This window comes from Eulemur rufifrons, chromosome 12 (genome assembly GCF_041146395.1).
Source record: "Eulemur rufifrons isolate Redbay chromosome 12, OSU_ERuf_1, whole genome shotgun sequence".
Lineage (NCBI taxonomy): Eukaryota > Metazoa > Chordata > Mammalia > Primates > Lemuridae > Eulemur > Eulemur rufifrons.
This window is the reverse complement of record NC_090994.1, coordinates 22,283,774-22,311,429: the sequence shown is the minus strand read 5'-3', so window position 1 is coordinate 22,311,429 and position 27,656 is coordinate 22,283,774. Positions and strand designations below refer to the sequence as shown.

General features: G+C 42.5%; 1 protein-coding gene and 1 pseudogene across 2 annotated transcripts; one reads left to right on the top strand and one right to left on the bottom strand.

The window, feature by feature from the left end:
- Positions 1 to 1,746: 1,746 nt before the first annotated feature.
- Positions 1,747 to 27,345, bottom strand: ASH2L (ASH2 like, histone lysine methyltransferase complex subunit). Of its 2 annotated transcripts, none has more exons than XM_069485267.1 (16): positions 27,149 to 27,345; positions 26,461 to 26,527; positions 26,174 to 26,319; positions 23,315 to 23,403; positions 22,946 to 23,040; positions 19,611 to 19,706; positions 17,981 to 18,076; positions 16,304 to 16,379; positions 13,962 to 14,055; positions 12,950 to 13,167; positions 11,456 to 11,623; positions 10,965 to 11,158; positions 5,873 to 5,965; positions 4,191 to 4,289; positions 2,707 to 2,766; positions 1,747 to 2,622 (listed from the first exon to the last, which is right to left on the bottom strand). In XM_069485267.1, exons 1-16 carry the CDS (start codon positions 27,334 to 27,336, stop codon positions 2,515 to 2,517), a joined length of 1,887 nt encoding a protein of 628 aa, XP_069341368.1. In that variant the 5' UTR covers positions 27,337 to 27,345; the 3' UTR covers positions 1,747 to 2,514. The 2 variants fall into 2 exon arrangements, with proteins under 2 accessions (XP_069341368.1, XP_069341369.1); XM_069485268.1 differs by lacking the exon at positions 27,149 to 27,345 and adding an exon at positions 27,006 to 27,100.
- Positions 8,103 to 9,176, top strand: LOC138393553 (protein C1orf43 homolog pseudogene; annotated as a pseudogene).
- Positions 27,346 to 27,656: the final 311 nt, after the last annotated feature.

Genomic DNA, 27,656 nt, shown 5'->3' with positions numbered 1-27,656 from the left:
TTATTGAAGTATTAAAATTGTGCAACTGATAGAGATATTTATTATAATTTATTCTGATTGTTTCTTAGAGTAGTCTATTTTTGTCATGGATAAAACTGTTCATCCAGGAGCCTCAAAGTTGAGAGGGGACAGTTGTAGAGAAGTATTTCTAGAACAGAATTACCCTCCACTACCAGCTAAGAGAAAATGGTTACTTATTTAAAGATATGTTAAAGCAACATATACTCTAGTTTTAAGAGAACAGGCTGATGGTGAAGAAATGGGCTTTCGACAAACGCCCGTTTACTGGATTGTGATTTACCTCCTTTAAACTACGTAACTGTGTCTTTGTGGTCTCCGTGGAGTTATTTTCCCACTTGTTTAATTTTACATTGGAATAAAGCAAGTTGTCACTGATGATCTGATTACAGAAACTATTTTATATAGGACTACATGAAAAATAAGTATTCTCTGAGCCCTTCAAATGAACCTTATTGAAACACACGCTTTTGGATATGAACTTTAAGCAAAAACAGCGTTATTTCTGTAAACTCTGATTGTGAGAACCAAATATGCACAAAAACTTAACTTTACAATTTAGATGGAGAGCAGGTGTACGTACAACTTTTGTACGGTAATTTATATGACACAGGATTTACCTCCAACTTCTTCTCAATAACCCCACCCTCATTTTCTTGGAGTCCCTCAAACTCTGATGAACTAGAAGCTGCATAACCAGGTCTGCCCTTGACCAGCCCATGAACTAACAGGTGTCTAGACCTGAGACTCTGGCCTACAATCAGTACTGATTGTTAGGTTTCCTGTTAAGAGATATGGAATGGCCAAATCAAAGAGTCTGGGTGACTCATTCAGTGACAAATATATTAGTGCTACTGTGCTAAGATACCAATATTCTCTTGAAATTTGGGAACTTTCTTAAACAGAAAAATGACAATAAGATAGTCTTAGGAGCCACAGGTATAACATATGGTGATTCTGTGGCAACATATCACCTCCTGAAACCACTCCACCTGTTAATCTGGGTGGAGAGTGCCATGCAGGAGAGGCTCGGGGCAATGCTGGGAGGACTGCATTGGTCACGAGACTGATGAATTTAAAAAGAGAGACAGGAAAGATACCAATGAATACCAAGAGAAGTTTCATTCTTATATTCCAGTTTTTTTTTTCTCTTTTTTTTGAGACAAGGTCTCACTATATCACACTGGCTTGAGTGCAATAGCATCACCATAACTCACTGCAACCTCAAACTCCTGGGCTTAAGCGATCCTCCTCCTTCAGCCTCCCAAGTAGCTGGGACTATAGGCGAGCACCGCTGTGCCCAGCTAATTTTTGTATTTTTTGTAGAAGTGGAGTCTCACTCTTGCTCAGGCTGGTCTCAAACTCCTGACCTCAAGTGACACTCTCCTCTTGGCCTCCCAAAGTGCTGGGATAACAGGCGTGAGCCACTGCACCCAGCCCCAGTTTTTAATATTCTAAAAACTGCCTTTAATTGTCAGCTATTGCAGAGGAAGCTAAGCAAGGCAGGAAAACCACTGGCACATATCACCACTCATGCTCAAAGACAAGAGCTGGAAGGACACCATAAACATCACCTCCTTGAGGTGCCAGTTTTCACAGAGTAAACGGGGTGGCTGATTTGGCTGGCGAGAGTGAGAGCAAGAGAGAGGGGAGTGGCTGAGACACAAGACAGAAACCTGTCTCTTCCTTTCCATGCTGGCTCCCCTTCCTCACACTGCCCACGTTTCTGACACCGTCACCAAGAGGAACCCATCCTGAAGGGAGCCCACGTTGCCACAGAAACTCCAAAACAAGTTTTATTTTGGAAGAGTTTCTCATTTTGTTAAAGCTGCAAGCAAGTTCTTTCACAATTACAGTTCTAGAGATCTAGTAGTTTCCGAGATCCCAGTGATCAAAAAGTGTATTTCAAAATTAATAACAAAGCCAAACCCACCCCAAAAGGAAACAGCTCTTAGATTGGTTTGGAATGTACAGTGACTGATTTCAGCTGTTCTCAGACATAGGCCCAGCACTTCCTTGGAGAACAGGTAAGATGGAGTCAATGCCTGCAGAAGGAAATGTCTGTAAATAAGTTAGTCATCTGGACAAGACTATTCCCTCCTTAGAAAATGCAGTAAGGTAACAAGACCTAGCTGGCAGGGTGTGTGGTACAGCACCAATTCCACAGGGAGCGCACGGGAGCCTGGGGTCAGCAGCTGCTGGCGTATGGCACACAGAGTAAGAGCGGTGGCTGGAGTGGGGGGACAAGGCCGAAGGGCAGCGGGCCTCCCAGGCCCGCCCAGCCCTCTGACTTGCTGACAGGAGAGGCTGTGCTCTGCAGCATCTTTGGAAGAACATTTGAGACGGTTCGATAATAACAACAAAAACCCCAGTATTCCTCCCCAGAAAGTCTGTGTCTGGAAACAAGGCAGGACCTGGTCAGGGTTCCCACGGGGGACCGCGCCTGCCAGGACCCGGTCAGGGTTCCCACGGGGGACCGCGCCTGCCAGGACCTGGTCAGGGTTCCCACGGGGGACTGCGCCTGCCATCCACTTCCGTCTCCACGTGATACAGGACGTCGGCCAGGGTGTGCTCCACCACTGCGCCCCAGCCCATGTCGCTCATCTGCGGGAGGAACGAGAGGCGGACACGGTGACTAGGGGCAGCCGCAAGAAACAAAGACGCTGAGGAAATTTTAACGTTACTCACGGGGCGGTAAGTGAGGTCCTTTGGAGGATGCTTGAAGCATGGTCCAAAGTTAATGGAAACCTGGAGTAAATTCAATTTAAACAGACATGAAGAGAAATGTTAGAAAATATTAAAAAAAGAAATGTGACACGAGAAACTTTTCACTTTAAATGTAGCTATAATACTCGCAGTATAACTGAGACAAATAAGATACATATTAATATTACTAAAAGTGGTCAACATCCTGATGTCCATCAAGAATTAGGTAAATAAAATAGACCTGAGTTGATTTCTGTTTACACCCTAAACATTTCCTTACTTTACCTTCTTCAGTGGTAGCTACTGACAGACTAAAAATACATGGAAACCTCAATTCATTAACCTTTTTAAGTGTGTTTGTAAGTTTGGTTTTTTTTAAAAAACAAACAGGCCCTAGGCCAAGCGCAGTGGCTCATGCCTGTAATCCTAACACTCTGAGAGGCCAAGGTGAGAAAACAGCTTGAGTTCAGGAGTTCAAGACCAGCCCGAGCAAGAGCAAGATCCCTGTCTTTACACACACACAAAAATGAAAAAATGAACCAGGCGTGGTGGCATGCACCTATAGTCGCAGCGACTCGGGAGGCTGAGGCAGGAGGATTGCTTGAGCCCAGGAGTTTGAGGTGCAGTGAGCTACACTGATGCCCCTGCACTCTAGCAGGGGCAACAGAGCAAGACTTTGTCTCAAACAAACAAACAAAAGACCAAGAAAAACCCACACAAAACAGGCCCCAATGACAGTCCCCTTCTTATGCTGGCTCACATTTTACAAAAAGGAAATCAACATAAGCAAAGCTACTAATAGTGGTGGTTATCATGACGTAACAGCAAGTTGACTTATGCCCGTATACACTTTACATCCTTCCACTCAACAGCAACACCACACAGTGCATTCAAAGGAACAGTGTAGCGCACGCTAACTGCATGACCTTTATCTGTGCAAGCAAATACTTCCTAAAACCCCCAAGTGTTTCTTTCTTTTTTTTTTTTTTGAGACAGAGTCTCACTCTGTTGCCCAGGCTAGAGTGAGTGCCGTGGCGTCAGCCTAGCTCACAGCAACCTCAAACTCCTGAGCTCAAGCGATCCTCCTGTCTCAGCCTCCCGAGTAGCTGGGACTACAGGCATGCGCCACCATGCCCGGCTAATTTTTTCTATATATATTTTTAGCTGTCCATATAATTTCTTTCTATTTTTAGTAGAGGTGGGGTCTCGCTCTTGCTCAGGCTGGTCTCGAACTCCTGAGCTCAAACGATCCGCCCACCTCGGCCTCCCAGAGTGCTAGGATTACAGGCGTGAGCCACCACGCCCGGCCCAAGTGTTTCTGAACCAAACAGTAATAGTAGCAACACGTGCCCATGGCACTCTTAGGCTGTTCAGATTTCTTTCTAGAACTCAATCGTCTGCTTTTTCACCATCTATTCACCTCCTTCCCTCAAGTTCTGTTCACAGGATGAACACAAGATACGCACCGTGCAACTCTTGTACAGCGAGATGGCTGGAAAGTAAACCCCCTCGAAAATATCTTTGTAAGCCACGCCTTGATTGACACCATTTTTATAAAATATTATCTGAAACAAAAACCAGGACTTTACTTCAGAATTTATCAAAAGAACAAAGAACTCACTCGGAAAACACTTTAGAAGTGCTGCTACCAGACCAGTATTCTAAGAATAGTATTAATTATATAGCTTGTATAATACAGAATTATATAGCCTTAACAATATCTTAAATTTATGTAATACTTTAGATTTTTCCAAACATGTTTACATGCACTATTCCAATTGGATCTTGGATTTCTTATTTGCTTTCTGAATTCCTATGCTACATATACCAAACAGTTCTACATTCTTTTACTCATTATATTGTATTAATATTTAGGCCGGGCGCGGTGGCTCACGCCTATAATCCTAGCACTCTGGGAGGCCGAGGTGGGTGGATCGCTCGAGGAGAGGAGTTCGAGACCAGCCTGAGCAATGAGCGTCTGAGACCCCGTCTCTACTAAAAATAGAAAGAAATTATCTGGCCAACTAAAATATATATATATAGAAAAAAAAAAAATTAGCCGGGCATGGTGACGCATGCCTGTAGTCCCAGTTAGTCGGGAGGTTGAGGCAGCAGGATCGCTTGAGCCCAGGAGTTTGAGGTTGCTGTGAGCTAGGCTGATGCCACAGCACTCACTCTAGCCCGGGCAACAGAGTGAGACTCTGTCTCAAAAAAAAAAAAATTTTTTTTTTTATAAAAAGTAAGCTGGCCATCCATGGACTCCTTGGAACTCGACCTGCTTGAGCTTATTTATTTATTGATCATTTTCTCTTGCACCAGTTCTTCTGCTTTCTACTTTAAGGTTCTGTTAGAATTTTCTGTCCCAGTCCCCGATTCCTCATTTTCTCTGTCCTTTCTCTCCCATAATCATCCTGAATATTCTGCTCACACTATATATCTGGTTGTCAGGAGAGGCTCCTCTCTCTTCTCAGGAAGAGCAATCTCCTCCCTGGCTCTATTTTCTGGCTCTATCATCCTTTGATCTATGAACTGTTTCCCTTTACTCGCCCCACCCCCTCCTCAGAAACAACCAGAACTCTAGTTTTTTTCTCCTACATTCCCCTCTATTCCTGTTCCAGGGGGCTTCACAGCATTTTTATGGAAAAATATTGCTAGCTCAGAACTTTCTTCCTCCCTACCCCTTTTCGCTTTTATTTTTGGCCCCTGTGGCTGGCCCAGATGAGCCAGCCCTTCTGTCACTGTGTACTGTCCTTGGACAGGCGTGTTCCCAACAGCCCTGGGGAAGGAAGCAGGGAAAGTTCTGGAGGACACTGAGTGGGCCAGACCAGCTCCAGCGTCTCCAGCCACACCACATCTCCTCTCTCAGTCCGGTGTGCCTCCCTCTGTCCTTGATACCCGCTCTGACACGGGATAAAGACGTCTGACTTGTGCATCTCCTTGTCGGGCCCCTGTCCTCCTGCCCGTGGGTCCACAGAGCCAGCACAGGAGCCGCAGGCAGGACAGCGAGCCGCATCTCCTGCCGGCTGGCGGCTGTGTTACCAGAAAATTCCTTCCCCCCCAACCGCATTTTCCTCAATTTTATGATTAACCTGTGGGTCCTAGTCTTTAAGGCCTTATAAATTCTGATGTGTTTAAGACCATGACTCACCTCACTATGGGGAGTCTGCTTTAGGCTCTTCTCTGCTTTATCCACGAAGTCTTTTTCCTCAAAGTACAAGTAACTCTTGAACTTTATCAAAGCCTTGAAAACCAAGAAAGGAAAAAAAAAAAACCGAACAGGCACATGAAATATCAGCTACATCATGATGGGGGGGGAAAAAAAGCCAGACTCATACAAACAGCGCTGAGCCCTTGGGCTCTACAACAGAAATCAAAACTCTGTGATTTAGTTTTGCTAGATTTTGAACTACTATGTGCTTCTTTAAAAATACCAGATGGCACTGCTTGTTAAACATTTTCAAAAAAAGGCTCTTAGTAAAAAAATTTGTCAGGAAATATATACATATAAACACATACACAGGCTCAACACAACAAAAATACCCATGAAAGTGGCTAAATTAATGCATACATTTCCCAATAATCTCAGTAAAAGAAATGACAAGTTTACTGAGCCGAAAATCCCTTTTTCTATAAAAACACTTTGAGGGCCACGTTGTTTCTCCCACAGGTGGTTTCTGGGCCACCTATTCTCGATGGTTCCCAAGAGTCTATTTAACTATTTACTCCCAGATAAAAATATGATATTAGTTTTTAGAATTTTAATTTCTTAGCACATACATGTATTAAGCATGGTAAAAAAAATTTACAAGATACACAAACATAAAAGTTAGAGTCTCTCCCTCTCTCTGTCCCTCATCCCCAGCTTCCCCTGCAAAAAGCAAGCTCTGTTCCAGTGTCCTGGTATCCTTCCAGAGACTCAGACATATAGTATCTTCAAACTTAAAAAAAAAAAAATACATAAAAGATATACACCGGGCCGGGCGCGGTGGCTCACGCCTGTAATCCTAGCACTCTGGGAGGCCGAGGTGGGTGGATCGCTCAAGGTCAGGAGTTCGAGACCAGCCTGAGCAAGAGCGAGACCCCGTCTCTACTAAAAATAGAAAGAAATTATCTGGCCAATTAAAATATATATATAAAAAAAAAATTAGCCGGGCATGGTGGCGCATGCCTGTAGTCCCAGCTACTCGGGAGGCTGAGGCAGGAGGATTGCTTGAGCCCAGGAGTTTGAGGTTGCTGTGAGCTAGGCTGATGCCACGGCACTCACTCTAGCCCGGGCAACAAAGCGACACTCTGTCTCAAAAAAAAAAAAAAAAGATATACACCAGATAAACATACAAAGAAACAAGCAAAAAAAGTCATATTAAGTGGTGACATACCATAAATTTTGTTTTATATCTTGAGGTTTTCACTCAACAATATTACATTAGAGATCATTTTATATCAATATATATGGAGCTTTTAGACAGATCCATAGTATTCTGTTGCATGGACACATTACTAACAAATTGTGCATTTAAATTAAAAACAGGCCGGGTGCGGTGGCTCACGCCCATAATCCTAGCACTCTGGGAGGCTGAGGCAGGAGGATCGTTTGAACTCAAGAGTTCGAGACCAGCCTCAGCAAGAGCGAGATCCCGTCTCTACTAAAAATAGAAAGAAATTAGCTGGACAACTAAAAACATATAGAAGAAATTAGCCAGGCATGGTGGTACATGCCTGTAGTCCCAGCTACTTGGGAGGCTGAGGCAGAAGGATCGCTTGAGCCCAGGAGTTTGAGGTTGCTGTGAGCTAGGCTGACGCCACAGCACTCTAGCCCAGGCAACAGAGGGAGACTCTGTCTCTAATTAATTAATTAATTAAAAACAAATTTGTATAATATAAATGAAAAAATAAATAATTAAGAAAATTCCTATAGTACCCTTTGAGGCAACTGCAGACCTCCATGCTCTGTAAAACCAGACATTAGTGTGCTATATACTTAGGAGTTCTAGATGGCAAGATGCGAGATGAGAGCCCATAGTGTGATACAATCAATGCAAATGAGATCTTAGCCAGGCTGCTTATCAGAACTTAAAGGACTTCTACCCAATTTAAAGACTTATTTTGAAGCTACTATAATCAAGATAGTGGCACAAAAGACAACAACTGGAATACAAAGCTCAGAAGCAAACCTCTACTTATATGGTCATTTGATTTTCACTGTAAATATCAAAGAAATCCAGTGGAAAAAAGGGAGAATTTAACAAATGGTGCTAGCATAACTGGGTAACCATATTTAAAAAAAAATTAACCTTGACCTCCGTATCATACACAAAAATTTAAGGTGGACCAGAGACCTAAATGTAAAAGCTAAAACCGTAATGTTTTCAAAGGAAAACATGGGGGAATACCTTCATGACTTAGGTATAGTCAAAGATTTTTAATCCACAGAAAACAGTAACTACAAAAGAAAAATTTAATAAATTAGATTTCCCAAGAATTAATACTACGGTTCATCAGAAGACAACATTAAGAAGTAAACAGCCCATCTGCCCTGTTTTCAGGCCAGTCTGGCTTGGTCTTCCCCAGTAAGGAAATGGCCTGGGAGCCCGGGCTGATGAGCAGGGTCGCAGGGTAAACCGGAGCAGTTCTGTGCGAGGCAGGGAGGCCACGACGGCACCTGGAAGTAACTGGCTGTCTGGGGAAAGCGTCATGTAGGGGACGGCCTACTAGAGCCTGTTTGTACTGCTATTTATTTTCGTGAAGAGGCAAATCATGCACTTTGCAATGAAATATTGAAGGGGATCTCATGTCCCTGTGGGATACAAGGCCCCCAAGGACTCGAAAGAGATGGCTATCTGACTATCCAGGCTTCAGGATATCGAGGATGAACCCCAGCCCCTTGCAGATGACGATGCCAGACTGCTCCAGCTGGAAACCCAGAGAAGTCAAAATTGCTACAACTATCTATACAGGATGAAAGCTCTGGATGCCATTTGTGACTCTGAGGTCCCATTTCTCGATGAAGGCCAGCATCCCCATTCCTTAATGGGCAAGAATTTCCACTTCTACCTGCTGGATCTGTGAAACACTAGTAGCCCTTTCAAGGTTGTATACAAGGCCCTCATGACACCCCCCCCCTCCACCGCTGGATGGCTGTAAGACAGCTGGCTATGGGACAGGCAGGATCTTTGGCTAAAATGAGTGAGTACCTGTGCTGTCGGGAGGCTCCGAGGGAGCTGGCCATTGTGATCAAATCACGAACGAGGAGCTCCTGGCGACAACACCAGTCAGTAGCCAAAGACCTAAGTCAGTGCCCTGAAGTCTCGCCAACAACCACCCAGGTGCCATACCTCCCTCTCCAGTCAGAGAGTCAGTGTGCTAACCACTTCCTCGATTTGAGGAGCTGTAAGGACAACTCCAACACACCCCCGGATGGAGTGGAAGGACTGTCACTAGGACTGTCACTGTAGGCTGAGACAGATGGCTGCAAGGCGCAAGACAGGCTGCTGGCTGGGCAGCCCCAGGACTTCCGCTCAGCAGGCCCAGACTGTATCACCCAAAGATCCTGCTGTGTTCTTAGAGCTCATGCCTAGAGGGTCATTCCCCAGCCTTATCTTAGGGGCATTTTTAGAGCAACAGCTAAGACTTTATTTTCCCCCAGTAGCATATTTTCCTGGATTTGAATTCAGATGTTAATCTTAATGTTCCTGTCGATGCCTCCTTAAAAATCTTGGCTTTGGCCATTGTTGACTTGCCCTATTCCAGACTATATAATCCCCCCATAGGTGAGAGCTGGAGTGAAGTATCTTCTGTATCTACCCCTTTGTGCATAGCGGTATGGGAACTGTTTGGGTTTAGGACATCTCAGAGTTGACTGGTGGACACGGCAGACGGGAACTGGCGGGGAGGCTGGGTGAGGAAGTGGGCAGTGTGTGGAACAGCTTACCCTGGGGCTCCACCTGAAACATTATCACAGCTGTTCCTGACCGGCCAGGATCTGCCCTTGCATTTTCATTCCATACTCTGCCATGCAGAAATTGAATACAAGACAATGTTCTGACACTTGGCATAATCAATGTCAGGCTATGAGACAGTAGGAAGAAATGATTTCCCCTAACAATACACTGGTCTGACTTTAACCCAATTAACAAATAGGCAAATATTTGAAGAGAAACTTCCCAAAAGATAGATGAATGGCCAATAAGCTCATGACAAAAATGCTCAATATCATTAGTCAAAGAAATGCTACTTTAACCCACAATGAGATACTACTACGTAGCCATCAGAAAGGCTAAAATTAAGTTGACAGACAATAATAAATGTTAGCAACTAAAACTCTCATATATTGTTGGTGGGAGTGTAGTCTGGTAATTTCTTATAAAACTAAATATTTAACTACCCTATATCCCCAAAATTCCATTTTATGTACTGACCCAAGAGAAATAAAAACATGTTTACAAAAGACTTACATAGGAATGTTCCATATCACCTTATTCATAACAGCCCCAAACCCAGAACAGCCCAAGTGTCCATTCACAGGAAAATGGATAACATACTGTGGTACATTCATACAATGGAGTATTACTCTGTGGCGAAAAGAAACTACAGATATATGCAGCAAAAGGGATGAGAATCTCAAAAGCATTATGCCGAATAACAAAAGCCAGAGACAAAAGACTACATACTTTCGTGATTCCATTTATAGTAAGTTCAAAAGCAGGTAAAAACTAAAATACGGTGGGAAAAAATTTAAAACAGTGATTTGCCTCTATAGGGCGGGGGGTGGGGACTGACTGGCCAGGGGCTGGAGGAGCCATCGTCAGGTGATGGTAAGAGTCTGTATCTCAGCCGTGTCGGTCAAACGCAAAACTCAGTGAACGTACCCTCAATGTGTATATTTCATTCTGTAAAATTTTATAACAAAGAAAAAACTAAAGAAGGTTGAACTCTAGCTAATGATGTGTACCCAGAAGTACTCTGGGAGGAGTGCACTGATGTCTACCATTTCCTCTGTAGTACATTAAAAAAAAAAGAAGAAAAGAAAAGAAAACTGAAGAATGAATGAAAGACATGTTAATGTTAGAATCTAGGCGATGAGTATTCAGCTCTTAAATCCTTTCAACCTTGTTACATCCGAAAATTTTTGTAATCAATTGTCAGGGAGACATGTGAACTGGGGTCAGCATCACAAGAGAACACACAGGCCGCAGCAGGCACTGGCTGCCCCAGGTTGGGGGAGGGGGGAAGGACAAACTTACCTTATCTTTGTAAGTATCAGGCAACGACTTGGCGGTCTCTGTGTCTTCAGGAAGGTTAATGTAAAACCCCAGGACGTCTCCCTGTCCATAGCCAGAAGAGTAGTGTTTGCCAATGGACTGGTGGAACTTGGTTCCCTTTTTGCTCCGCCAAGAATAGCTAAACTTATCATAACCTAAGGGAGCTTGAAGGTTACCTGTCCCAACAAAAAGATACATAGGAAGTCACGATTGCAAGCCAATTCTGCCTTGCTGAAGGAAAAATATTTTCCTTCTTTTTATTTTGTATTTTTTGTCAATCTTGTGAAGACGCTTACAAACTGTTTCTCACAAGCAAAGAATTGCAAAAATATTCCAGGAATGGCAAACCAGCTAAACCCTCAGGAACTGAATTTTGTGCCCACAATCTGATAAACCTGACAGTCTTGAAGCCTTAGCCAGATGGATTATACCTCCCTACGTGCTGTGATGTCCCTGTTATGGCCCCAGCTTACCTAAGGGCTGGGACCAACCGAGTCTGGAAGCAGTGTCTGGCGGCATTTCATCCACAGTGATTTCAAAGTACCAGGCACCTTTCCGTACCCCATGAGAGGCCCGCACCATAGAGTAACCTTTCTCTCCAACCACAGTCAGCCGGTCATCGGAGATCTTTAACTGGGGAGCTGCAGTGATGGACATTAAAACCGAGGCCTACAATTACTGAGATTCTTGGAGACAACTGCCACAAAAACACAGGGCCCTTACACTTCAGTAAAACAAACAAAAAAATCCCAAGCCTGTAGTCCTAGCTACTCGGGAGCCTGAAGCAGGGAGATCGCTTGAGCCCAGGAGTTTGAGGTTGCAGTGAGCTATGATTGAGCCACTGCACTCTAGCCTGCATAACAGAAAGACTCTCTCTTAAAAAAACAAACAAAAGCCCTCAACAAACAAACAAACAAAAAAAGAATCACAAATATCAGGTCAAGTGTTTGAAGTATTAGTTCAGGAGTTTAAAAATCTTGACACAAGATATCAACAGAGAGAGGAAGAAAAAGGAAGAAAACTGTTAGATCATCTAGTTTTTCTTAAATGTGATTAAAAGCCAGGCAGGTGGCTCTTGCCTGTAATCCCAGCTACTTGAGGCCCAGGCAAGAGGATCAGTTGAAGCTAAGTTTGAGACAAGCCTGGGCAACACAGCAAGACCCTGTCTAAAAAAAAAAACAAATAGCTGGGCATGGCAGTACACACTTGCAGTCCCAGCGACTCGGGAGGCTGGGCTGGGAGGATCCCTTAACCAAATGGTCATGGTCAAAGTAACCATTAATAAGACCTACTGACGTCATGAACTCTATGAGATGATGCAATGAGAAGAAATCATTTCTGTGTTATTCTTCCACAAACTGCATAACCTCAGTCTAACTATGAGAAAACATCAGATAAGCAAACTCTCACTAAGGAACATTTGACAAAATAACCAACTAAAACACTTAAAAGGTATTATGGTCACGAAAGACAGGCTATGGTTGAGGAACTGTTAAGATGTTCAAGGTTGCAACAGACTAAGGAGAAATAACTAAAAGTAACATAAGATCCCAGAAGAAAAGGCACTAGTGGAAAAACTGGTGAAATTTAAGGTCTTTAAGTTTTGGTAACAGTATTTACCAATGTTAATTTCCTAGCTTTGATAACTGTAATAGTACAGTTGTGTAAGATGTTACCACTAGGAGAAGATTAGTGAGGGGAGGGGAAACTCTTTTTTGCAACTTTACTGTAAGTTTAAAATTAATTCAAAATAGAACTTTTAAAAGACCATACATATGTATATAAAATGGCTAGAGCTTATAGGAAAAGACAGAGAAGGAAATTATTTCTGGCACATTCTGGCCATGTCCAGGGATGGGTGGGGCAGTGGTGAGAGACCGAGACGTATGTCTAATTCTAGACTGACAAAGCTGACGGCAGCAGCTTACAGCAACCTGCATCCACATGACCTTTAATGCCTCACCTACCTCGATCGTGCAGGGCTAACAAAACCCGTTCGTACAAGCAGGCTCGGTAGAGGTCTCCAGGAATAGGTTTTCCTGCCCAGCAGTCAAGTTCAAGCTTCTCAGGGTCAGGGGCGTGGGGATCAGGCTCAGCTAGAATATACCGGTAGCCGTCTTTGTTAAACGGGTGTTCCAAGGGGTAGCCATGAGGGGGAAGGCGCTGAGCAGAAAACAAAGGGTCACTGCAGAAAGGAAAAAATAAAATCAAGAAACTAAAACCCCCTCTAGCTCATCTGCATTTAATTGTGCTAAGAAAGGCCTCTGATTTATTAGATTTCAGCTGGAAAACAGGCAACTTCACAGCAAATACTTTATTACTCAAATAGGTCATTCTGCCCTCTGCAGGCAAAACCGGGAAATGAAAAAGATTAGCAAAGCGGTTTTGGGTAAGTTGCTTGTCTGCAGGGATCTTCCCCGTGGTCTTTAAGCATGAACTGGTGTCTATAAAACCGAGCCAGTACATCATAGGGGAGAAAAGCAGATAGTGGATGAAGGTGATTCAGAGTGATTTCCTTTAGTATATTTATTATCACAAACTAACGATCAGAAACTCGGAGCTAGGAGCGCTTACTATCTGTTGCTAGTCTCAAGAAGTGACTCAAGTGATGACCTGGATGTCATCATCTCAGCATTAGACAAAGGGAAGGGCAGAGGCATGAGAGGGAGGAGATCTAACATTCAGTACTGATTTCACTCTCTCCCTCCATCTATCCTTTCTCAGGATGCCTTAACAGAACTTTTATTTCCCAGGCTTATCCCCAGACGGTGCTACCCTGAGGTCCGTTTTTATAAGAGCAAGTCATAAAATAGGATACCTAGTCTAGGGTTACTTTGCCCCTCGAAGTGCTCAAGGTTTGGAAACAATGGACAGGCTTTTTATCCTCAGACACTGGAGCTAATGAAGAATACGGCTCTCTGTCCTCTAGTGGACTTTACCAGCACCAAATAATACTCAAGTGTGGCGGATTCTCCCCACCTCCTGGCCTTCTTGGTGGTCCCTGTGGTCCCTCCATCCTGCTGTTTGCGCTTAGCTCCTCTTCCTTTTCCACTGCTTCCTGCTGCAATTCCCCCTTTGAAGAGAAGGCGGATTACTTTTCAATGAGCCAGATGGAAGCACCAGGTGGGCGCTGAAATTCCATGGGGACCAACACACCCAATGTGCATTTGTGTGACACCACAGGAGGATTTCCTGCTCGAAAGCATATTGGATTTCACCCTGGTTCTGAAAGAATCTGCTGAGGGTCTCACAGCCAAGAACACTGGGTTCTGGCAGTGAGCTGAAATCAATCTAGCAATGATGATACCTGTGTTCACATTTTCAACCTTCCTTTCTTAAACAGCTGCAGCTACTAGTATACTTTCTGAGGGTGTGACACAAATGCACTTTCACTCTTTCAGATTCCAAACACCCACAGCTAAAAAGAATGAAAACAATTGCAGGGATACAGTTTTTTCCACCCAAATTAATACAAACATCCATAAAGAGAGACTATCCTCACTGTAAGTCGATGTTCACTTGCTTGAACTTGCACAATATATTCCATAAAGGCACAATATCTGCTAAAGCACTTAACTTGAATATCCAACAAGACAAAATACATCAAACATGGAAAACAGAAACAGAAGTACTAAAAAGGTGTTTCTCTCCAGTGGTGCTAGATATCCGCAGTGGTTGTACAAAACACAGGTAAGAAAGGCGGCTTTAAATTTAGCAGGTAATTTTTAGTCCCATACCCATTTGTCAATGCAACATTTATTAAGATCATTTCAATGCATAAAATTAGGTTAGACTAACCCAGCTTGTGGAATTAAGAGCAATTAATATCAATAGACAATTTTATATTTTATATAAAAATATAGCTACATACTAAGGCCACAAGGGATATTAATTACCTTATGTATTTCTGAAATAGTAACTTGAAATTTTTGTCCAGTTCTATCAATTGTCTCAATTAGTTTTTATTCCCCCTTCCAAAAAATGTCCTTGAACTGCAGGAAAACACCTTTATGTAAACAACTGCATAGAAAACTATATCTTAATTGAGGCAAGCTTGTAAATTATCAGCAGTTCTGCTGCAATAAAAAGGATCAAGACATTGAGGGTAGGTCATATTCCACATACACAGGACCAGATTTACACAGAATTTCCTTGTGAACACATCAGATGGTATTCCTATTTCTCATACAGGTTTTAATGTTAAACTGCTACAATGTCATTATCTCTTCTTTCAGAGTTGCCATAATCAAAAATTATGTTTTTTATTGTCATTTGCATTTTAATTATTTTAAGAGAAAAGTTTTAGATCCATCTTGAACCGAACAAGCAGTACTAAGGGGACTGCTGGCCGTGCTAAGCAGAATATGACAACATAAAAGCTTTTAATTACTAACATTAAACTGAACTACTGTTTCATGTTAAGTGCTATTGCCACCATTTTCACAAGCCTTTAAAATCATTTAGTTTCAGCTTCTACCACAACTCAGCAAAAAGCATTTTCCAAACCACAAAATACTTAAGTCTGAGAGGCTGAAAGAAGACAGAGGAGGAATTCACCTCCAAAAGTGGCTCCACCTGTAAGAACAGAAGTGGCACCATGTATTTGTCAAATTTTAACAATGAAAAGGGGAAAATATGGTGTAAAAAGATAAAACAACATGCTTAGTTATTTCCAACCCATCTTAGAATAGTAATAACAGTGGAAATGATTAGATATTTAAGATGCTACCACTCCAAAAGACAAGTTAATGATGCCATGTGTCAGATGAACAGCTAACTAGCTCCCAGCTACCCCAACCCTCATATTGCCATTAGTAAAGAAGGGTATTCCCCTGATAGATGGGTTAATAAACAGAAAAACATGCTGCAGCAGGTGATCAATACAGAAATGCTGTCATATGAATAAGCTGAAGTTTCAGGGCAAGAAAAATTAGATGGGCATAGGAATTTCATTTTTTAAGTAACAGCTGAATTATGGAAAAAGAGTAGAGAGCAACTGATTCTAAATTAAATGTTAGTTATGAAGATATAGAAGGAGAGTCTAATATAAACACAGTCAATCTGACCTTAAAATTGTACCTTGTTTTACGCTAAATATGTCTCACTCAAGACCAAACTGTGTTGTAAAATGACAAAAAGTTCTCCTCCGTTACCATCTGCCAAATCCTTGGCTAGCTCCTAAAAATTGAGTTTGGACTTTAAAACATCTTAGTAAATACCCAGGTTAAGGGTCAACTCAAAGAATGCCCAACCCTAGGTACATCTGGATTCAATAACTTAAAAACATTTAAGCTATTTAAATGACATATTTAAATACTTACCATTTAGATTCCCACTGGTAGACACTGCACTGCTTTGTTTTTGGTTGTCATAAGCAGGACCAATGTTACTAAGATCCTGGAAGGAAAAATAGCCAATTAAAAAAGGAGGCTATGTAAGTGAGTCAGTCTGGCAATGCTCATAAAACAGGAGAAATTCTAACAGAATGGGAACTGAAACTGACAATCCTAAAAGGATCCAAAACTTGGATGCTTCGGGGATCAGAAGTATCCTTGCTGGCACGTGAGGCAGGCCCAGTCTAAGGATCAGAGTGGTTTAAGACGGCGATGAATGGCAACCAACCAACCGACCGACCGACCGACCGACCTGGCTGGAGGTGGTGGAAGGTGCATGGCTCACTGGAGTACCTGCACCCCAGGTACTCAGCACCCCTGGCAATTCAGGCCCAGTGTATTCAGACCTTCACATTTTAAAAGAGAGAGAAATCTGGCCGGGCGTGGTGGCTCACGCCTGTAATCCTAGCACTCTGGGAGGCCGAGGTGGGTGGATCGTTTGAGCTCAGGAATTCGAGACCAGCCTGAGCAAGAGCGAGACCCCGTCTCTACTAAAAATAGAAAGAAATTATATGGACAACTAAAAATATATACAGAAAAAATTAGCCGGGCATGTGGCGCATGCCTGTAGTCCCAGCTACTCAGGAGGCTGACGCAGGAGGTTTGCTTGAGCCCAGGAGTTTGAGGTTGCTGTGAGCTAGGCCAACACCACGGCACTCTAGCCTGGGCAACAGAGTAAGACTCTGTCTCAAGAAAATAAAAATAAAAAAATAAAAGAGACAGAAATCTGAATTTCTATGTGTAATCCTGAATTTTCAAAGCTAGCACATCAAACATTTTAAGGCACAGCTGAAAGATCTGACCTTCTGAGTTGCCAATGGGACCCCTGTTGAACAGAGTGGAAATTTTCTTTTTCCTGTTCTGTTAAGATATGCAACACAAATTCTCCTTCACAACAAAGAATATTCTTAAGAGCAAAATTTGAGATAACAGGAAGATTAGAAAGAATGTGGAATGGCATTTTATGCATCACAAATGAAGAAACTGAAGGTAAAAAAAAATAAATAAATAAAAGTGATTTGCACAAAGTTGTAACATTTTGGGGAAAAGCCAGAACTAATACACTCACTCGTCTCCTGGTTAAAGGTGAGGACTCTTTCCACAAGTATCAGCAACCATTTATTTGGAGTCCACCATGTCCCGGGCATGTAATAGCAGTATGGTATGTGGCAAACACACAAATGGAAATAAAACCCGATTTCCGGCCGGGCGAGGTGGCTCACGCCTGTAATCCTAGCACTCTGGGAGGCCGAGGTGGGCAGATCGTTTGAGCTCAGGAGTTCGAGACCAGCCTGAGCAAGAGCGAGACCACCTCTACTAAAAATAGAAAGAAATTATATGGACAGCTAAAAATATATAGAGAAAAAATTAGCCGGGCATGGTGGCGCATGCCTGGAGTCCCAGCTACTCGGGAGGCTGAGACAGGAGGATCGCTTGAGCTCAGGAGTTTGAGGTTGCTGTGAGCTAGGCTGACGCCACGGCACTCACTCTAGCCTGGGCAACAGAGTGAGACTCTGTCTCAAAAAAAAAAAAAAAAAAAAACCCGATTTCCTGTCCTCAAGAGGCTTAAACTCCAGACAGGGAACATAAAGCAGATTAACATACCTGATCTAAAAGTCCAAATTTGGGGTAATCTTCTTCTGGGTCTTTACTGCCAGGATCAGGGTGTTCCTTTACCAAGAACACATCTCTTTCTTTACTCTAAAAAGAAACAGCATTTTAGTGTTAATAAAACTTCATACTTAGAGAAGTACAGAATGGGCCGGGCGCAGTGGCTCACGCCTGTAATCCTAGCACTCTGGGAGGCCGAGGCGGGTGGATCGCTCAAGGTCAGGAGTTCAAGACCAGCCTGAGCAAGAGTGAGACCCCATCTCTACTAAAAATAGAAAGAAATTATCTGGACAACTAAAAATATATATATACAAAAAATTAGCCGGGCATGGTGGCACATGCCTGTAGTCCCAGCTACTCGGGAGGCTGAGGCAGGAGGATCGCTTAAGCCCAGGAGTTTGAGGTTGCTGTGAGCTAGGCTGATGCCACGGCACTCACTCTAGCCCGGGCAACAAAGCGAGACTCTGTCTCAAAAAAAAAAAAAAAAAAAAAAAAGAAGTACAGAATGGGCCAGGTGTGGTGGCTCATGACTATAATCCTAGAACTTTGGGAGGCTGAAGCAGGAGGATCACTTGAGGCCGAGAATTTGAGACCAGCCTGGACAACACAGCAAGACCTGGTCTATACAAAAGAAAAAAAAGCACAGAATGGATGATCAACTACCAATTCCACAACTCCAAAAGTCAACTGCTCTTGTTAGACTTGGGAAGTTAATTAAAATGAGGGGTGGGGGAGTCAATTCCTAAGTATAAGTCTCCAAAAAGGACAGTATTGTTTTCCTCTCTGATTAGAAAATACATGACCATCAAAAAATTCAAACAACAGGGAAACATAAAAAAAGCCAAAGTCTTTCCTGATCCTCACCTACCCTTCCACTCCAGAGATAAGCATTGTGAACAGCTTACTGTCGACTTCTCCCCAGGTTCTCTAAGGACAATAATGTTTAGAACAAGGTTTTTTTAAAACAAAAAAATTTAAAAAATGGTCTCCAATTTCAATATAAAATTACACTTGCAAAAGTGCAGTGGGAAAAAAAAGTACAGTGGACTAAGTTTTTAGTGCATAAAAGTACCTTGAGTTAGGTGATGTTCACTTAAGATAACATGCAACTGATTTAGTGTGAAAACTATTAAAATTTACAATTAGCTCTCTCATACACAAAGATTTAATACTGGCCAGGTGCAGTGGCTCATGTCTATAATCCCAGAAGTTTGGGAGGCTGAGGAGAAAGCATCTCTTGAGCCCAGAAGTATGGGACCAGCCTGAGCAACATAGCAAGACCCGGTCTTTACAAAAAATAAAAAATTGGCCAGTCATGGTGGCACACACTTGTAGTCCCAGCTAGTTGGGAGGCTGAGGTGGAAGGATTGCTTGAGCCCAAGAGTTTGAGTTTGCTGTGAGCTATGATGATGATGCCACTGCACTCAAGCCCAGGCAATGGTGTGAGACCATCTCCCCATACCATGCCAAAAAAAAAAAAAAAAAAAAAAAAGATTTTATATATTAAGTTGTCCTCATTTTCTTAGTCATCGCATTATTTTCCAGTCAGACTAAACAGAATTTAAGTCTTACAAAGAACACTGGTTTTCTAAGTGTCAAATCTAATCAATTTTAGTCTACTTACCATTGTTTTAACAATGTTATTTGGCCAAGTCATTTTCCCAGGTCTCTGTCTGGTTGTCATGCACTCCCAGTATTTATCAATAAATGGTATAATATCCTAATTTTTAAAATAAAATAAATGTATTAAGACTTTTATATTTGCTTTCAAAGTTATGCTGACAAAGAAGACAGTAGCATTTTGAAAGATCTTGTTAGAATCAAGAGAAAAATCCACGTTTAGTCGTTTAATCACTGAATATTTAACTGCATGCAAATATATAGATTATGAGGATTTTAAAAAATATATACAAATCTTAGCCACATAAGGCATGCAATCCTGTTGGAGGGAAAAGCTCTGTCATATTCCCTTGGTTGTCAACTGGAAGACTCAAAATCCCTCCTGAGCTCCTATTTCTACCTACTTGAGATATCTCCATCTGGACAGCCTAAAGGCACCCCAAACTTCCCATGACTAAAATGGAACTCTGGGCTAAGTGCGGTGGCTCATGCCTGTAATCCTAGCACTCCAGAAGTTCGAGGTGGGATGATCGCTTGAACCCAGGAGTTCGAGACCAGCCTGAGCAAGAGCGAGACCCAGTCTCTAACTGAAAGTAGGAAAATTAGCCAAGCATCATGGCGAGAGCCTGTAGTCCCAGCTACTCGGGAGAATGAGGCAGAAGGATCGCTTGAGCCCAGGAGGGAGACAAACAAAAAAACCCAGAACACTCACCTCATAAATCTACTTTATAAATTTATACTGATCCCCCAGAATCATAAGCTAGACACTACAGAGTCATCCTTGATCTTTCTCTCACAATCTTTACATCTAAACTATCACCAAATGAATTTTAAAATGTCAGAAATTTTACACTCATCAGGCCTCTTTTCCACCTCCACTGCTTTGACCGTGGCCCTTGGCAGTTCTTGCTTGCGTGACTGAAACAATGTCTGACCTAGATCTTCTGGCATCAAATTTCCCCCATCCTAGATTATCCTTCAAAGTCTACTACCACAAGAGTTAGCTCCATGAAAACAAAATCTTTACTGAAAGAGCCAGGGTTGAATCACGGAAAAATACAAGGGAACCCTGGAATATTTTGTCGTTCCAGAAAGTAAGGAAGACTTCAAAAACTGATAGGGACGTACTATATAATACATTGATTTTAAAAAATTCACAACATCCTAAAGACACCTCAAACTTCCTATGACTAAAACGCAACTCTGGGGTGGTGCGGTGGCTCACTCCTGTAATCCCGGCACTCTGGGAGGCCAAGGCAGGGGGATCACTTGGGCCCAGGAGTCTGAGGTTGCAGTGAGCAATGACGACGCCACTGCACTGGGTGAGAGAGAGAGACTCTGCCTCAAAAAAACTTTTTAAAAAATCCACAAATCGGCCGGGCGCGGTGGCTCACGCCTGTAATCCTAGCACTCTGGGAGGCCGAGGCGGGTGGATTGCTCAAGGTCAGGAGTTCGAGACCAGCCTGAGCGAGACCCCGTCTCTACTAAAAAATAGAACGACATTATATGGACAACTAAAAATCTATATAGAAAAAATTAGCCGGGCATAGTGGCGCATGCCTGTAGTCCCAGCTACTCGGGAGGCTGAGGCAGTAGGATCGCTTAAGCCGAGGAGTCTGAGGTTGCTGTGAGCTAAGCTGACGCCACGGCACTCACTCTAGCCTGGGCAACAAAGTGAGACTCTGTCTCAACAAAAAAAAAAAAAAAAAATCCACAAATCCACAGTGATAGTAAAAAGAAAAAAAAGGGGATGAGGGCAAGCTCTTCTTTACCAAAGAATCACAACCAATGACTATATTCTGCTTTACAACAACTACCCTCTTAACCGATTCAGGTTCAGACAGTCGGTGGTGGCTAAAACCACTGGTTGAGAGTAGAACAAGGAATTCACCCAAACTCGGTGTATCATCCTACAGATTGCTTAATAATCACAAAGATAAAAAGGTCCCTTTACAATGGAAAAATCTAGGAGATACTTCCTCCTTAACCAAGCAGTCAAACCTGGGACCACCAATATAAAACAAACCAGTATCTTATGTCTCCTGATGTGATACACAGAAAAACACACACATTATCTATGTAGTAGTCTCACCAAAAATGTTTAACCTGAACCTAATCATGAGGAAACAATCAGATAAATGCAAATTAAAGAACACATGCCCAACTATTCTCTAGGCTCTTCAAAATCTTAAATGTCAGAGCAAACCAAAAAAAAAAATTAAAAACAAATTTAAAAAATGGTAAAATAAAGGAACTGTTTCTAGATTAAAAAAGGAGTTTACATTGTGTCACAATGTAGCAACTCTCCTCTAAGTTAGTCTCACATAGTTTGGAGGAAAAATACAGACATGGGGAGATAAAGTAATGTAGCAAAATATTAACAACTGGCAAATCCAGGCAAAGAACAAACAGATAATTCATTGCACTAACTGAATTTTTCTGTAGGTTTGAAAATCTCCAAATAATTTAGGGGGGAAAAAATGAACTAAGAAAAAAATCTAATCACAAACACTCCCCTATTTAAAGCTCTTTTAATGTGTACAAGAGGGAAGAGGAAACCTCTGCTGACTGCTCCAGCTTGCAAGATTCAGTGCAAACTTGTGTTTAGTAGACAAGGCACTTTCCAATCTGATCCACACAGCATCGGTTTCACGACACACCTCACACCAGTGTTTTTCAAACTGTACGTCACAATCAATTTGTAGGTCAAAACTGGCTTGACTAAAGTATAATAGAAAATATCGCAGTGCAGAGGGAACATTAGAGGGTTAACATTGTTTTGTGAAACTTTTGTTTCAGTTTTAAATGAAAGCAGATTAGTATAACTGCATACTAAGTCACAATATAAATTCCATTTAAAAATTTAATTTTTCTCTTTCTTACCAGAAATCACAGTGGGAAAGACTCACGGATGGGCTAATCACCTAGTTTTTAATCCTGATTTTAGGCTCGTGGTTTTCCAGTTTAATGAAAAAGGATAATTTTTTTTTTATAACAAAAGGAAACTGACCCCCTTTCTCCTTGACAAAATCTGTAATAGGCATCTATAAAAATGGCTACACTAGGCTGAGAAGGTTCACCTCAGACCTGATTATTGTGGGACAGACAATTGTTTGCTTCTGTAAAGCCAACCAGAGCTATTTAAGGATTCATACCACTAATAGCTAAGCCAAGTGACACATAACTAGGAAATTAATAAGTCACATGAGAGAAGAACAAAGTAACCACTGAATCCAGTCATATATTCATAAAAATTGGAGAGAAAGTACTTAAGAGTATATTTAGAAGTTCTACCTGATTCTTCCGGCATAATTGCAACTACATTGATTCCATCTCTACCTTATCTTTGGAGAACATGGTTTTTGGATGTTCATCCTGTGTTCTGGACTGCCATGTTAGGTTGGCCAAAGCACTAAGGCACATTTCCTTCAAGTCTATCAAAAACAAAAGGAAGAAAAAGTTATCTGTAGTACTACATAATCTATCACCAAGGGAATATTCAACAAGATGGTCCACAAAATAACAACAATAGCAGCAAAAAGTGGAGGGATCACTTGATTTGAAATAGACAATAGCAATTATTCAGAGCTAAACCCCAACTTAACTTCTACAAGCTACTAAGCAAAGGTCTCCTGATTCTGCTAAGCCCAGATCTCTTTTCTTTTCCAGCAAATAATCATCTTGAAATACTGCAGAGGTTGGTCTTACTTGCTTGCTTCCGGAGGAAATAGGTATTCCCACTGTGATGGCATACATTGCAATGAAAACTGTAGTTGGTCATGAACGGTAGACAGGATCTGTTAAACAGCCAAATTGTAGAAATTAGTGCACTTCTGAACACATACTTCTTTATGAGACATAAATCAACAGGAATCCTTTCCTCTCAGTGAAATTTAGAAAAAATGTTAATACGTTAATGCACTCTTAAAACGTAAAAAGGTCATCAAAACCAAAACAAGGTTTGTGTTTTTACAAATACTGGGATTTTTCTATCATAAAAAATTAATAAGACATTATCCACCACAGTGGACAATTCAGCACTTGTAAGGATCTCACTAACACCCTGTCCAGGTTAGTTTATTTTTTGAGCACCTAAAAAAGTACACCAGGCCAGCTGTGAAAGAAGACAGAGCAATCTAAGACTCATCTGTTTAGGGTGCCAATAATGTTGGAAAGAGCAGACAAAACACATGAGAAGATGAATTGAAAATGCAAATAGGTATCCAAGAAGACAACACAGTTACAAAACATTACTTGCCTCATGACCAGGTGAATCCTGCAGAAGACAATTAGTCCGTAAGAGTTCAAAGGACCCAAGTAGAAACTTCAGATTTACGAGTAAGGGAAGATTTTCAAGAAGACCAGTTATGCACTGGATTTGGAAAGATGAGTGGGTTTTCTGGACAGGTGAACTACGAGCAGAGATGAGAAAGTGCAAGCTGGGTGTGGGGAGCAGAAACTCGTGTCAACAAGTTTGTTCATGACAGAGGATTTGTTAGGGATACGATAAAAATATAGCCAGAAAGGTGGGAAGCACAAGAAGGCCTTGCATGCCGGGTGGAACTGGATGTTTTTCTGTGGGTAATATGAACTCCTTGAAAAGAAAGGGACATGGTTAATGAGACAAGTTAAGTGACAGGATAGGTCTGAAGAAGGAAGAGATTAGAAAAAGTGAATATACATAGAGGCTTTTGTAGTAGCTCCAGCAGAAGGTAAAAAAAAAAAAGGCCTGACTTAAACGGAAAGGACAAGCAAGTATACAAGAAGAATTGGTAAAGCTTGGGGACTGATTAGATGAAGGGGGAGCAGGCAGAATGAGGAGCTCCAACCAGTAAGACTGGTTATATCATAAAGAGAAAATCTCCTAAGAGAGGAGTCTGGGGGCAGGAGAAGACCTGCCTGTTTGAAGGCAGAGAGAAAGGAGCCAGTGGAAGGGAAAGATTGAATATGGCAGAGACAGTAGACACAGAGGAACCAACATATTAGACAAGGGAAGTGTGGTGGCGAATCTAAGCTTAGGGAGATTTAGTCTTTCAAAGAGAAAGTAACAGAAGAACAAAAGCCCTTTAGCATAAATGGCTTAAGCTGGAAGAGAAGGAATCAAAACAAAGTCAGGTTTATCTTGGACTCTGCTCAAACCAGCTTAGGTTGTCTTCAAGGACAAGGTTCCCAAGCATGTGCTGTTTACCATCTATCACCATCACTCAAGGAATTAAGAAGCATTAAGCATGTTAAGAGTAAGTTTCCTTACCTTCACTTCTCTGTAGAACCCTTTCTGTTAAACAGCCTGTTGTGATAAACTCATTTACAGAAGGCAAAGTCTCATACTAAAGATAGCTAGGTATATAGTTATTTTAACTCAAATACAAACAGGTGTTTAGAGGAGCCTTTTTCATACCCTGCTAGTTACATTCTCTACCTCAGTTATAAAAGATAATCCATCCCACCTAACTGGGCTTTGGGCATAACTTCTTGAATGCAGGTACAAAATGGTCTCTTCAAAGCTACCAAAACTTTGAACTCTGGTTCAGATCTTTACTGGATTTCCCCCCAGTTATCTCTCCAGCAAATTTCCTTTCCTAAGCTCTGTCTATCCCAACGAATTCTTCTTGGGCTAAATGGCCTGATTTTAGGCTTAAGTGATCTATCTTGCTTAGCTATTATGTTTTTCCTACAGATCTTTCCACAAAGATCAATTCTTTCTGATCCTTCACTATTTTTCTTTCTTTTTAAAACACTCTTTCCATAGTCATAAGTCACATGTTAATTGAGACATGAGCATTCCTAAAATCCACTTTAACTTTTTAACTTGAAAGTATACAATAAATTATGAAAGGTATTTCTTCACAACCCCACTCAAGGGGGATAAATTTCAGAATAATGCAGCCCTATTTTGAAGACAGTCTTATCTAAATTTGTTAGTATAATATGGACCACAAGGAATCTTTCAGAGAGAGAGCCAGCAGTACAGTTATTCCGATAGCTGGTGAGTCACTAATGCTCAACTGCTAGCTGTTGGCCAAATCCCTATAATAAGAAGGCTTTCATTCTCAGTCATAATATGATTTTTATTTGCTAGAAGAGACACATGATTGGAAATAGATTTAGTTGAGGAGAGAGCACAGGAGACCTAAAGGAGTGAGTTAGAAGCAATGAGAAAAGAAAACAAGGATGGTCATTTCAAATTTTTGACAACAAGCTTTGTCCACCATACACATCAACCCTTTCTGAAAAACCCAAAACACCCAATATAAGGTATAAATTATATTGTCTCAAATTTGTTGATATAATGCTTTGTAATTGCGTGGCTATGTCTCAGACCAGGTTGTAAGATCAAAAGCAGGGACAATATCCATCATTGTACCTGTTAAGGCTGTGCCCTCAGTAAGTAGAAAACACGTTAAGGGAATTAAAACAATTGCTAATTTAACGTTGTATTCACTGAATAGGGGTTAGGAGACACAGGAAATAACTATATATTTACTTTGCCAACAAACTAACCATTCAACTGTTGAACATGTTGAGATTTTACAAAACAATTCTTACAAGATTATGAAAAATACTCACGAGGTATCTATGCCAAATGTGTCTGCTGTGAACCATTTGGTACATATCCCACACTGCAGCTCCACCTCTCCCAACTGTCGGCCATTCTCTTCATCCACTGAGCCGGCCTGAGTATCCATCACCTCTGAAGTATCCCCAGCACCTTCCTGTGTCCACAGAGCAATTAGAGAATCAAATCAGTTGACTTGAATGTATTTTTAAGTCGCTTAAAAATGTATTTTTAAGTCGCTTAACAATTTAAAAATAAACCCTATCTTGCCTTGCAAATATCCCAAAAGAATACTTACTAGCGTATCTTTTCCATTAGAGGATTCTGTCTCCAAACCACCACCTACGTCAACCAAGTTTGCATCCCTATGAGATAATGAAAGCACTCAAGTTAAGAATCTTCAAGAGAAACAAACCTCAAAATGCTTGTTTCCAAAGATGATGATCAAAATACAGCTCTGCCTAGGGTTACCATCAAGATATCAGGAAGAATGTGGCCAAGACAGACGCAGGCCCAAGGAGCACAGAGAAGCCTAAATCAGCCCTTACAGACAAGTCTACGTGGGTTGGAGTTGGTCCTGGGAGAGGTTCACAGAGATGCAGCTCTCCCGCTCGGTTTTCAGAGGGACCGTTAGGTTCTTCCAGTGTGGCACTGCAAAGTGGTTTCTCTTCTGGCATATTTGCAAGGCTCCTGCTAGAAGAGTAAGCTACCAGCTCCCTACCAGGGGGCAAGGGCAGGAAACAGGACAAGAGCCTTGGGGCTCTCACCGACCGTGAAAGGTGTAGAAAGGGCGCAATCTGCGATAGAGTTCAGAGGGGATGGGCCAGGTGTGGGTGCGTTTACCATCGCAGCGGGGGCAGGGCGAGCCGTTGGCGGCAGGGCCTAGGTAGGTTCTCAGGGGCGGCAGGAGGGCTCCCAAGAGCCGCGGGATTCCAAGAGGGGCGGGCCTCCCTTCGGTGCTCTCCTTGGGCCGCAGGACCTCTTACCCGCTTTCAGCCTCTCCGGAACTGGGCTCAGCTGCTGCGGCAGCCGATGTCCCCTCTCCGGCAGGAGCGGTTGCTACCGCCGCCACCGGCTTCGTCTCCCCCTCTTCTGCAGCGGTTGCATTTGCAGCCGCTCCCGGTCCGGGTCCGGCAACTGCTCCGGGGCCGGGTGCGCTTCCCGCCGCCGCCATCACTGTCGCCCTCAGCCTTCTCGCGAGAATACCATCTCGGTCTCGCGCGAGTTGCTGCCGGGTGCTGTACTCTTCAAACAGGAAAGGCCTGCTGTGGGCCCACTGCCTGCCTGGGGAATACGCACTCGGGGCCCGCTTTAAGGCCACTGCAGCCCGCGGTGAAGGCGAGGGCGGCTTGTTAGCTGGATTTCCTTTAGGACTTACTTCGTTTCAGGGACGAACGCTGCGCATTTTTGTGGCTAAGACTGTTAGTCCCCGCGCAGATGAGGCGCCTGGAGAGCGCGGGCTGCGCGTGCAGCGCCGCAGGGACCTGCACCCCT